General features: G+C 34.4%; 1 protein-coding gene across 8 annotated transcripts in view; it reads left to right on the top strand.

The window, feature by feature from the left end:
• The window catches only part of ERBIN (erbb2 interacting protein), a 148,964-nt gene that overhangs the window by 104,131 nt on the left and 31,128 nt on the right, over positions 1-13,705 (top strand). For 5 of the 8 annotated variants that reach the window (XM_019013532.4, XM_019013535.4, XM_019013533.4 and 2 more), the window contains exons 15-19: positions 2,934-3,033; positions 7,639-7,760; positions 8,703-8,876; positions 10,848-11,033; positions 13,160-13,274. In XM_019013532.4, the coding sequence (XP_018869077.2) occupies positions 2,934-3,033; positions 7,639-7,760; positions 8,703-8,876; positions 10,848-11,033; positions 13,160-13,274 (697 nt within the window). The remainder of the gene's footprint in view (positions 1-2,933; positions 3,034-7,638; positions 7,761-8,702; positions 8,877-10,847; positions 11,034-13,159; positions 13,275-13,705) is intronic. The other 3 variants (XM_055367653.2, XM_063700710.1, XM_019013537.4) reach the window with 1 other exon arrangement.

Genomic DNA, 13,705 nt, shown 5'->3' with positions numbered 1-13,705 from the left:
CAAGCCCTATTGAATCTTAAACATCCTAGTGTTTGTGTATTTTGCTTTATCCCTACTACCACTTCCCTTAAATACTGTTTACTGTCATCTTTCACTTAGACCTGCACTGTCCAGTACCATAGCCACTAGTGTCAGGTGACTGGTCCAAATTGAGATTTGGTGTGAGTGTAAGGTACGCACTGGTATCTGTAGCCTTAGTATGAACAGATAATATATATGGTCATATTCCTAATTTTTTTGATTATACGTTAAAATGATATTTTGAATATGTAAAGTTAAATGCATTATCAAAATTTCATCTTTTTTGCCATTTTAATATATGTGGCTACTGAAAAATTATAAGTAATCAGACTGGGTGTGGTGGCTTACACCTGTAATCCTAGCACTTTGAGAAGTCAAGGCAGGAGGCTTGCTTGAGGCCGGGAGTTTGAGACCTGCCTGGGTGACATAACAAGACCCCATCTCTTAGAAAAAGAAATAGCCAGGCACAGTGGCACATACCTGTAGTACCAGCTACTTGGGAGGCTGAGGCAGGAGGATTGCTTGAGCCCAGAAGTTCTAGGTTACAATGAGCTATGATCATGCCACTGCACTCCAGCCTCCAGCCTGGGTGACAGAACAAGATTCTCTTAAAAAAAAAAAAAAAGAAAAGAAAAAGAAAATTATAAATAATCTGTGGTACTCATTTTTGTCTTACCTTACAGTGCTTTCGAACAGTGCTGACAGACTGTTGAGCTAGCCTCCTAATAGGTCTCTGCCTCCAGTGTTGCTACCAGTTCCAATCCCTTATTACCCATTCTGAACCACATTGTGATTTGAGTGATTCTTTAATCTGATCCCAGCACTATCCTACTTAAAACCTTTTCATTGTTTCTTTTTTCTTTATATCATATGCCTCAAGAGCCTGCTCATCTTGTGGCTTCATCTCTACCCCATACACATTCATTCTCATTTCTCCAAATCAGTTCTGCTTTCTTGGAACATTCTTTCTTCTCTTTCTTACCTGGCTTCTTACCTTCTTATCCTCACCTTAGACTTTCTTTCAGGAATGCTTTGCTAATCATTCAAGATAGTGGTAAGTGAATTTCTCCTCCTATATGTTCTTCTTGCACACTGTACCCTGTCTGCCCTGTAATTTCACTTGGAATTAAGTTGCAGTTGCCTATTTTGTTACCTGTATTCTTCCTCTCATAAACTCTACAAAGTCAGTAAAGATACATGCTTTGCTCACCACTCTGTACACAGGACCTGTCATAGTGCTTTGCAATATAAAAGGCTCTTAGTAAATATTCATTGAATGAGTGATCTTTATATTTCAGAGAAGAATATTTTAGGAATTATGGCATAGTAATAGAATATGTGAAATGAAATCGGATTAAAGATCTCTGAAGTTAGGTGTTCAGGGAACTGAGAGGCCAGATATACTGTTCTCATTCCTTTTTCTGTCTCTGTGCCTCATAAATAACAGGTGACTAGTTTTCTTATTACACCTTTGTTGACATGTAATTCATGTACCATACAGTGAACCCCTTTTAAAGGATACAATTCAGTGGTTTTTAGTATAGTCACAGAGTTGTGCAACAATTACAACAGTTTTAGAAGATTTTCAGGGTGATGAGTTTTTAAAAGCCTCCCATATAATTTTTATATGCTCATCTAAGGGGGCTTATTTTTTTCTTCTCACAAAGTGTTCATCTGCTAAGAAGCCAAAAGTATGGAAATGTCATCTATGTTTTGTATATGTTGAATTACTCGTGACTTTGGAAAAATTTGATGTAAAAGAGCCAGGAATAGATGAATACCACCAAGAGGCCAGTAGATAATAGGACAGGAGATTGACTATGGAAGATATGGGTTATATGCCTCAAAGGAAAAGCAATTTAAATCTGAGGATAGGGGAGGAATGATGTCACAGCATTGTAAGCGCTACCCTCACCTCCTGACTTGGGGTGGATGAGGTAGGAGAGAATAAAACACCTGTATTTGAGGCCTGAGAGAAGCACTGTCTTTGGGAAGGGAGTAGAGCTACCGTTTCCATTATCTGAGAGTTAAGGAAATTGTTCAGGAATTTGAAATGTAGGGCAGGTTTTGTTTGCTGAGGAACAGAATGGAATGTTTAAATGGGAGTAAGATTACAGGATGGAATTAACTAGCTGGAAGGTTTTCACAGGAGTAGGTGCAAAGAATTAAGTAATAGGGTGACATGTGAGGGGAGAATTGGGTAGCTCTCTGTCCGTCTGGAGTCAGCCAAGGCTTTTATTGGTAGGATTTTAGGTGAATAGCAAAAAGAATTAGTTATATTAAAAAATAGATGGATAACATTTGTTGACTAGTTAGGGAAAAAATCATAAGAAAAAAGAAGGTCCAAATTTCCTGGGGGGCTCCACCACCGAGTGACTTACTGGTGTCATTACTGTAGACAGGATACACAAGAGGAAGAAAAAGAAGCAGCTGATTGTTTTCATCATTCTCTTTTCAGCTGCTAACTAGAATAAACATTTAGATAACCAGACTAACTGTTCCAAATTTTTTCCAAAAGCATCTTAGTGAAGGAATACTAGAGAGGGCAAAATAATATACAATGGAAAGGCTTATTTTATAACTGTATTAAATATATCACTGTGTTAATAAGTAACGGACTAGGGATAAACTTAGTATATGAAATCTTTTAAAACTTGATATTTCAGTAACTTGATTTACTTGCTTTATACTAAAAACTACATTTTATTTGTTGGATTTTAATATGGTTTCAAATCAATGCCTAAAGTGTTATCAAATCAATGCCTAAAGTGTTATTGTGTATAGTTAGATTTGTTTGTAAGCTGCACATTGATACTTTATAGAAAAAGTGGTGTGTACTTTTGCAGAGGAATTGCTGAATATATATTTGCTTTAGGGTTATTGAAAATTAAGCATGTATTTTCCTTCTCTAGTCCAAACCGCTGATACCTCTTCAAAAAGAAACTGATTCAGAGACCCAGAAAATGGTGCTTACCAACTACATGTTCCCTCAACAGCCAAGGACTGAGGATGGTAGGAATTTCATAATCTATTTTCTTGTTAAAAACAAATACTAATTTAAAAGCTGTGAAGTGAACTTTAAGTCTCAGAGACTTTTACCAGTTTGATGGGACTTCAGAGAATTGACCAAAAAAGTTAGTTTCGAAATAATGGAAAAATAGGGCACGATTTCAGGGGTTGAATTTAGAAGTATAAGTGTAGCATATGCTTCCTTAAATGATTCCTTTAAATTAAACCGCAGTGTTAAAATTGATAACTTAAAAACATTTAGCTGTATGCTAGGAATACATGTTAAGTGTTATGTGATAAGAATTATTAAAACAAGAAATATTTTCTTCACCTGTGAACTTAATATTACACTTGGATCTACACACTGGATCAGGATAATCTGTTGAACTCTGACTATAAATGCTACTCTTAAATTCTTTTCTTTATTTTGCCCGATAAGGGGGAATATACCTTTTACTACTGGGCACAGATTTTTTTATAGATTATGGTATGGCGACCTTTTAGACTAACGGGCAAATTGTTTTTAGTATATGTTGTACTCTCTGCGTGTGTGTGTGTGTGTGTGTGTGTGTGTTTATTGTGTTACACTTAAAGTAACTAATTTTTATGTATCTTCTTTCTGACACCAGTGAAAATCTCTGTGGTTTGAAATTATTTATAAATTAATTCTTAGTACATAGAAACACTGAAGAAAAAATGTAAATCAGTCATTTCAATCATAAGTCTTAATTTATAAACTATACCACGGGCAAGTTAAATAGGTTCTTGAACTTCAGTTTCCTTATCTTGAAATGATGATAATAGTTCTTTTGGGGCACAACCACATTCATTCACTACAAAACACTCTGGAACCAAGCATTTCACATAAGGGATACTTAACTTATGCTACTATTCTGTCCTCTCATGTAAAAGAACAATTATCTAGTATATTGCATAGCTGATTATAACATTATTTAGAGGATGCTTACCCTTACTTCCTATTTTCCAGAAATCATCTTCAGAGACAAAGAAAAGTAGGAAATTGAGACATAAGTTTCAGTGAGTAAGACAAACAAAAAACTTAGCTATTGATGCATTCGAGTATTTGCTGTAATTCCCCACATGGCACTGCTTACAGCATAAGCAGAGTTTGCACTTCTATTTTTAACTTAATTTCTAATTCATGAAATTATTGTTCACATAAAACAGTAATCACTATTGACAGCTTAATATTAAGTATACTATATTTTGTTATGGAAACATACTTCCATATTTTATTGTATTGCTTAATTTGGAGATTATGGGTGAATTTAAATACATGGAAGAGAGGTTGTTTGTAAACCTATTCTCAAAGCTTTAACTGTAGAACCTCCAGTGAATGAAGCTCTTTACATTAGTTATCTCACAAATCTTCTAATCGGATTAGAAAGCTGAATAGGTTTTGCTACATCTAAATACAAGTCATCAGATTTACCCATGAAATAATAACTTATCAAAGCAAGTCTTTTATTGCTTCTGGCAGAGAGCAAGAAATAGTTATCCTATAGAAGGTAAAGAGTTTTCTAATAGTTTAGCACTAGTTCTGGAATACAAGAGTATTTCAAAGCTAAACCTGCTATAGCAATGCAAGAATAATAGCCAATTTGAGTCAGACACAATGCTAAGCACTTTACATATCCGTAACTTCTCATCTTTACGATAATTCTCCAAAATAGATGCTATTATCATTAGTTGCCTCTCACAAAGCTTAAAATATTTATCTGACCCTTTATAGAAAAAGTTTACTCATCCCGCCTCTAAACTGTCTGAATCATAGGTATATTCGTGCCTTGATTTCTTCTCATACTGGTTTCTACTTTAATAATTCAAATCTACCTTGCCTTCTTTTTCCATTCTATCATTGAAATTTATTCCTTTCCTGTTTAATTTGAAAAGAGATCACAATTCAGGTAAAACATTTATTTCTGATAGGAAGAATAGAAGTAGCAAAATCTTGCCACTACTAAATTTTGATTTTGAGATTTGTTTTAGAATGGAAGAGTTTCTAATAGAAAAGTTTGAAATACAGTATCAATTATGATATTCTGGGTCATCTTAGAGTTCATGTGTCACCTAAAGTATCTCATGGGTATTATAAACACAGCACTAAACAAGGTGAATGAATTTCCTTTCACCTATAAGAAAGGCTTTTGTCTTTATCCCAGTGCCTCCAAGAAATAGATGAGTCAAAAAATATTATGTGTTTGGGTTTGGGTTTTATACCAATTTGAGAGAAGTAGGCACTGTTCACACTTAATTAATTCTATTTTTCATCCCACCTTTGTGACAGGTATTGTGCTAGAGCTAAGTAAAGGCAAAAATTCTTGCCTTCAAGATTCTGAAGGTGGGAAGATTAAAAAAAAAAGAGGAAAAAAGAAAGATTCTAAAGGTAGATAGTGATGAATAAATATGCAAGAGCAGGGGTGAGATCTTGGGCCTAGGTAGAGGAATCAATCTTAATCAGAGAGAAAGGGAAGTATGCCTTCATATAACAATACATTTGTAGCTAAGAAAGCAGGATATTAGTGGAAATATGAGTCTGAGGGTTTTTATTGCATTTCTTTTTACAATGAAGTGAAAGTTGCCTCTGGAAGTTGGGGTAAGGGCATTTCAGGGAAGTGGTAGTGATTAATGTATCATAAAATCTAAGCTTAATAGAGAAGGAAGTAAAACCTAGAGTGATTTTACAAGGAGCAAAAGAAAGGTAGTTAAGGAACCGAAAGTTTACCAGCAATAATAAGGAATTGAGTGATTTGGAAGAACAGGTGTAGTGGTCAAAGAGGTGGAAAAGTCCTGGGTATGACTATGGTTGTGAATCATTTAGCTGATGTGCATAGGGATATTGGGATTGAGGACATCAAGGAATTATAAAGTTGTAGTGTTGGGGTGGTGGGCTTATCATCCCACATTGACATCATTCAGGATATTAGCAGGTCTTAGGTGGAGAGAAAATCTGTAGCTAAAATATTAGAGTCCTCAGTAAGTCTATACCTGGGTGATCAGTTTGAGTAGCCTCTAGAATGGATAGAAAGTGATATTACCTGATATCCTGAATCTTCAAAGATGTGAGATTTATACTAAAGAGTAGAAAGTGTAAGTGACCAGAATTTGACAAGAATGAGAAGCATGGTAAAAGTTAACTTACCTTGGGCTTCTGAATAAATTCTGGTGTAAAGTTGCTTTAGAAATAATCTAACACTAATTGGAATCTCTGGGCCAAGCTGGTGATTGAAATTACTGCCCTGGAACAAGGGAGAGGGAATTATATGAATTAAAAAATAGACTTTGTTGGAAACTGCTGGGCTGTCCTTGCCTTTCCAATCATACCACAGAAGTATGTCAATAGGAATTTGAATCACATTCCACATTTGTTTTGAACAAAAACAAATACACTACTTCATTGAGTACGTGTTAAGCAATTTAAAAAAGCAATTATAAGGAAAAAAAATCTTGAATGGAGTAATGAAAACAAAGAAAAGGCTAAATCAAAGAATTTCATTCCCATTGGTAAGATTTCGTTTCATGACATCCTTAATTTGGGTATGAGATTTTAAAAGGTTAAGCAAGCCCCAAATAAGGGCTTAATAAAAATGATAATTAGAAGTTTTTGTATTATGTTATTTTTGCAGAAATATTCGAATTGACCATATTTGGGTATTCCAGGAGTTTCTGGGGTTCTTTAAAGCTCATTTTGGGTACTTGTAATCTCTCTGTTTTGAGTAAAGAATAGTCATTTTCTTTTAAATTTGTGATTTTATTTTGTATTGCACAACTATGGAATGATATAAATAGTTGAATGAATTAATTTTTAAGCCTTATGTATTTTTTAGATGCCTAATAATAACAAAAAACTGAGAGTTGTTAAATCTTTGCTTTTGATATTACAGGTTGAGTATCTCTTATCCAAAATGCTTGAGACCAGAAGTGTTTCAGGTTTTGATTTTTTTTTGACTTCGGAATATTTGCAGAATTCATATCAGTTGAGCCTCCCTGACCCAAAATTCAAACTATGCCAAAATCCAAACCTTTTGGAGTGCTGACACAATGCCCAAAGGAAATGCTCATTAGAATTTTTTGCATTTTGGATTTTTTGGATTAGGGATGTTCACCCTATATATCTGATAGAATATATAAGTGTTGGGTTTACCTTAAAATTTCCATTATTTTTACATTTTGATATAGAAAATATATTGTAAGAACTTTACTTAGTATATAATCCATATTATGTATAATGTTTAATACAGTGATGAAATTGCATTTCTAACATAGCACCTTTTAGAGCACTGCCCAAAACCATATATCTATGGTGTTTTAATTGGTAGATTCTCTTCAGGAACCCTTCTGGTAAGAAAACAAGACGAATCAGCTTCAGGGAAGAAAGGATATGTGATTGACATTGTAAAGAAATTTTACATGGACATTATAAAGAATCGGCCAACGCATTAGGATTTCTAATTTCTTGCATTGACCATTCTTAACTATTTTAGACTTATTGTAGTGAACATAACTCATACAGAAATTATGAGCAAGTGATAGTTTTCCATAATTACAGTAAAATATAGTAGGTTTTTGTTTTTTACTTTTCTCTAGTTATGTTTATCTCAGATAATGAAAGTTTTAACCCTTCATTGTGGGAGGAACAGAGGAAACAGCGGGCTCAAGTTGCATTTGAATGTGATGAAGACAAAGATGAAAGGGAGGCACCTCCCAGGGTGAGTCTGTTCTTTATTCTTTAAAATTTGAAACAAGTCTGCTGATATTTAAGTTGGTATTATATATACTATGATGTCTGGGGATATAACAAAGTATTGAATTTATTCCTTGTCCTCAAGGCACTTGAAGTGTTATTGATTCCAAATATTTCAGACATGAAAGAATTTGGGAACAATATAAAACTATGTGATTTACAGCTAAATTTCATAGTATATATAAATATAAGAGGAAAACGTTATTATAGGCTAGAGAAATTAACCAGCACTTTATTTCAAATTAGTGCCCTTTATGTTTAACTTCAGTTTAGCTGACTCTCCCCCCACCATATTCGTAATGATTATTTTCTCCCCTTTCCCTTTCTTTAATGATTTATTTTTATAAATCTTAGAGATAAAGAACTCTTTGTTATGAACATTTTGTTTCTTTATGGAATTGAAAACATGTCACAGTGATAGGAGTAGTAAATACATATTTTTTTAGTTACTTAATGAATGTAATTATTTGCCCGTTATACAAACTTAGCTGAATCTCAGAAAATGACAGGCTGACCTTGGAAAAATATGGCTCTTGGTATGTGAGACATAAATATACGGATATCTGAATTTTATATATACGTAGATGAATAGCTGAAAAATGTGTATCTGTTTCAAAGCTAAGTGACACAATTTTTGGCAATATTCATACTATATATCTCTAAATGGAAATATTTGAGTCTGATAAAACTTTTAAAACATTGAAATTTACTGCGAAGTCTTATTATTTTGTTATAAAACCATATTTTTATCAAGCCTAAAATGCCTTCAAAGCCTATCATCTGTCTTCACAGTTATCCCTATGAGCTTGATATCTAATGTAATTCAGATGGGTTACAGATTAAATTTTGTTTGAGATTGACATTAGAAATATTTGTACTTCATATTTTACTTATTTTATTTCTCTAGGAGGGAAATTTAAAAAGATACCCAACACCATACCCAGATGAGCTTAAGAATATGGTCAAAACTGTTCAAACCATTGTACATAGATTAAAAGATGAAGAGACCAATGAAGACTCAGGAAGAGATTTGAAACCACATGAAGATCAACAAGATATAAATAAAGATGTGGGTGTGAAGGTTAGAAAATTCAAAAGGATTAACCAAAGCCTATTTCAAGTTCTTATTTTTAAATGACAGTTGATATAGTGCCCCCTTTTCATGTACTCTGAATGTGCAGTCATGCACCACAGAATGATATTTCGGTCGACATGCTCACATACATATGATGGTGGTCCTATAAGAGTATAAGGGGCTGAGCGTGGTGGCTCACGCCTCTAATCCCAGCACTTTGGGAGGCCAAGGCAAGCAGATCACTTGAGGTGAGGAGTTTGAGACCAGCCTGGCTAACATGGTGAAACCCCATCTCAACTAAAAGTACAAAAATTAGCTGGGCATGGTAGTGGGCACCAGTAATCCCAGCTACTTAGGAGGCTGAGGCAGGAGAATCGCTTGAACCCAGGAGGCGGGGGTTGCAGTGAGCCGAGATCGCACCACTGTGCTCCAGCCTGGGTGACAGAGTGACACTCTGTCTCAAAAACAAAAAATAAGAATATAAGGGAGATGGCTGGCCATGGTGGCTCACCCCTGTTATCCCAGCACTTTGGGAGGCCGAGGTGGGATGGTCACTTACACCGAGGATTTTAGAACAGCCTGACGAAGATGGTGAGACTGTTTATACAGAAAGTTTAAAAAAAAAAAAAAAATTAGCTGGGCTTGGTGATGTGTGCCTGTTGACCTAGCTATTTGGGAGGCTTAAGCAGGAGAGTCACTGGAGGCCAGGAGTTCAAGACCAGCGTGGGCAACACAGCAAGACAACCTGTCTCTACAAAAAATTTTAAAAATTATCTGGGCATGGTGGCATGCTCCTGTAGTCCTAGCTACTTGGGAGACTTGAGGTGAGAGGATCCCTTGAGCCTAGGAGTTCAAGGCTGCAGTGAGCTATGATCATGCCACAGCACTCCAGCTTGGGTTACAGAGCGAGACCCTGTCTCAAAAAAAGAAAAAACGTGTAATGGAGCTGAAAAACTCCTATTGCCTAATGATGTCATAACACAACTTTCCTATATTCAGATATGTTTGCATACACAAATACTTTCTATTGTGTTAGAATTGCCTATAGTGTTCAGTACAGTAACATGTTATACAGGTTTGTAGCCTTGGGGCCATAGGCTATATTACATATAGCCTATGTGTGTAGTAAGCTATACTGTCTAGGTTTGTGTAAGTACACTCTGTGATGTTCACAGAGGAAAAAAATCACCTAATAAATTTCTCTGAACATATCACTGTTGTTAAGTGCCACGTGACTGCACTTGCAAATTTAAGGTTTTGTTCTCAGTTACCTGAACTGGGAAACAAATAATCAGTGAGGTCCATAATTACTATCATTACCACTCTGGCTATAGAATGTCCAATTGACAGTGTAGTGTCAGCATAGCCTTTAAAAAAATCATTGTCTGAACAAAGAAGATAATGAATGCCAGAAAAAATATTATTATGGAATTTTTTTCCCCCTGGTAATATTGGTCCATTTTACCTAATTCTCATTTTAAATGTAATTGCAATGAGAGACAGTTGGCATTTCCTTGCGATGTTTCAGAAACTTTCACAAATCCCTAAATGGTATGTATATTCCTTTAGGACTTTGCCACACACACATTATTGTATCACAGAAACAAAAGTTTTACCATGTCATTAGAGTTACTGTACAGTCCACAATGAGCAGAAAACAATTTTAACCATCCAGAGTTGAGTTTGCTGAGCTAAGTGACTCAGTTGTCCATACTTAACAAGCCTTGCAGCTTCTAAGAGGAAAGTAACCTTGGCTAACTTTTAAATTTTAATGTGGCTCATGGATCTTTGGGGGCCACGTGCTCCTAAAATGAGCACTTTATCTGTGAGTGTCACAGGTTTCTATGTTTAAAGTTTTCATGTTTGAGATTGGTCCAGAATTGGAAGTTGGTAAATTGCTTACAAATTTTTATCTGAACTTTTAAAATAGATATAAAACTTAAAGAATATGAGCTCTTTATCTTTTCTTTTACTTAGACCTCAGAAAGTACTACTACAGTAAAAAGCAAAGTTGATGAAAGAGAAAAATATATGATAGGAAACTCTGTACAGAAGATCAGTGAACCTGAAGCTGAGATTAGTCCTGGGAGTTTACCAGTGGCTGCAAATATGAAAGCCTCTGAGAACTTGAAGCATGTTGTTAACCATGATGATGTTTTTGAGGTATGATTTTATGATTATTCTGGAGCAACTATAAGAACTTTCAATTTAATATTTTATTGTTGCTAAATAAAGACCTGATATTGATTGTAGAAAATATGTTAATGCATTCATCATTGAGAAATTTCATATCTGCAAAAATATCACTCACTTGTCACTTTAAACTTACAAATTATTATGCCCTTTGTATTCAGATATTTATGCGAATTAGATTATAGATAGTCTAGGTTACTGTAAAATACATAATTGCTTTTATTTCTGTAACTTAAAAATGAAAAGACTACTATAGGCATACCCAATTATTTAACTTATTTATGCATTTATCCTTGAAAGTGAAAGATTTTTTGGTTGAATGTCTGAGACAGTTTTTAGATGTGGAGTTTCTTCTAGTGGATAAATAAAAGCTGGAACTTTTTTTTAAAAACAGCTTTATTGAGATATAACTCACATACCATAGAAATCACTTATTTAAAGTATTCAATTCAGTGGCCTTTAGTATATTTACCAAATTGTGCAGCCATTACTACAATCACTTTTAGAACATGTTTCTCACCCCAGAAAGAAATTCCGTACTCTTTACCTGTTACTCCTCACTCTTTATCCCCTTTGGCCCTAGGCAACCAAAAATCTGCTTTATATGCCTCTGTAAATTTGCCTATTCTTGACATTTCTTTAAGTGGAATCATACAATATGTGGTCTTTTGTGCCTGGTCTGTTTCACTTAGCATAATGTGTTCAAGTTTTTCTGTGTTATAGCATATATCAACACAGCATCCATTTTTATGACTGAATAATACTACATTGTGTATATCCACCCTTTGTTCATCCATTCTTCAATTAATGGACATTTTAATTATTTCCACTTTTTGGCTGTAATGAATAAGTCTGCAGTGAATTTTTGTGTACAGGTTTTTGTGTGGATATATATTTTCATGAATGAAAAATGATTGCACCATTTTACATTCCCTTCATACACTGCTAGTGGTAATGTAAAATGGTGAAGCTGTAACTTTTTAATATGAATATCTGAAGTGTTTCTGATTTATAGCTGCATTGTTCACTGCAGTACATACTAGCTACAAGTGGCTATTGAAGTTAATACATCTTCATCCCTAAAATTTCAAAATGCATTCAAGCACACCATCTCTTTTCCTGGTTATCCTGTGAGCTGTCATTTACAATAGGAATCATTTTTTAAAAAAAGGATGGTTAATATCACTCAATACGCTACGGTATGCACTGAAGCTAATGTAACAGGCTGTGAAAAAATTATTAGGTTTGTTACAGTGAACTTATGACTCATTTAGTGTAATTTCTATGTGTAAGGCACTGTGTTTAGAGCTAAGGTGGCAGAATGGATAAGTGGATATAGGGATTTAAATGAATGCAAATATATATAATTAAGGATAGACTGCGCTAAGTGTGTTAGAAATGTACTAAGTGTTAAAGAAATTTAGGAGGAAGATTTATGGCTGCCTTAAGAGAAGGGGGCATTTCACCTGTGTTTTGGAAAATTTTAATTCGCAGATACAGGAGAATGGAATGAAATGGGGAAGGAATGATGAGAGCAAAAGAATGGCATTCGGAACATATGGAAAATAACATTTAATGTTACTGAATAACAAAATGTTATGTTATTAACATTTTGTGTTACTGAATAAGTCAGAGACAATATTATGAAATAAGATCAGTAGAGTAGACAGGGCCCTGATTACGAGGCTCTGAAAAGCCAAGCTAAGAAGTTTGAACTTAATGTTCTGTAGTCTTGAGGAGCCACTAAAGGCTTTTAATAGAGTGTTACTCTAATTCGTAGAGCTATATATGGTTGAAAGTTACTATAGTTGTAAGAATATTATAGGAGATGCAGCACGTGAATATCTCAGTATAAAAAAGGGAATAGAGGAGCAGTATCCTGATGTTTGATTAGGATAATGGTGCCATGAAAAGGATAGAGGTACAAATTGTACAAACAGTCTTGGAAGGACTGGTTGTATTTTACTGCCGTATCTTGAAAAGGTTTAATATGTGTTTATAATATTTGTTTTCCCTTTAAAGTCTTATGACTTAATATTTATTTATTTGAAGAAACAAAAATTTAATTTTTATCCCCCTCCCCCCCTTTTCACTAGGAATCTGAAGAACTTTCTTCTGATGAAGAGATGAAAATGGCGGAGATGCGACCACCATTAATTGAAACCTCTATTAACCAGCCAAAAGTTGTAGCACTTAGTAATAACAAAAAAGGTTAGATGTTAAAGGAAAGTACTAAGAATAGAAATTGCCTCAATAAATATATAAATTTTTTTGCAATAAATTTCATTGAATATTATGTTATTTGATACATTTTAGAAACAAATTTTTAGACATGGCTTTCTGAAAGGTTCTCTTTCCTTCTCTCTCATTTTTAGGGAAAGTCCTTGATAGTCTTTTCTTTCTCCTCATGCAAATTTACTTATAAAGGCATGGACTTTACCGACAGATAAACCTGGATTGTTCATTTCTGCCACTTATCTGCTGTGTAATCCTTGAGTTAATTTTTATCCATGTGTACATATCTGATTTGACATACAATGAGGCTAATGAAGGATTTTTGCATCAAATAGGCTAGATAATGTATCTTTTAGCACAGTACCTTATGTATAGTAGGTGCTCGTTATTTTATTGATTCTATCACA

This window comes from Gorilla gorilla, chromosome 19 (assembly GCF_029281585.2).
Source record: "Gorilla gorilla gorilla isolate KB3781 chromosome 19, NHGRI_mGorGor1-v2.1_pri, whole genome shotgun sequence".
Classification (NCBI taxonomy): Eukaryota; Metazoa; Chordata; class Mammalia; order Primates; family Hominidae; genus Gorilla; species Gorilla gorilla.
The sequence above is the reverse complement of the archived record's forward strand: the minus strand, read 5'-3'. Positions and strand labels throughout refer to the sequence as shown.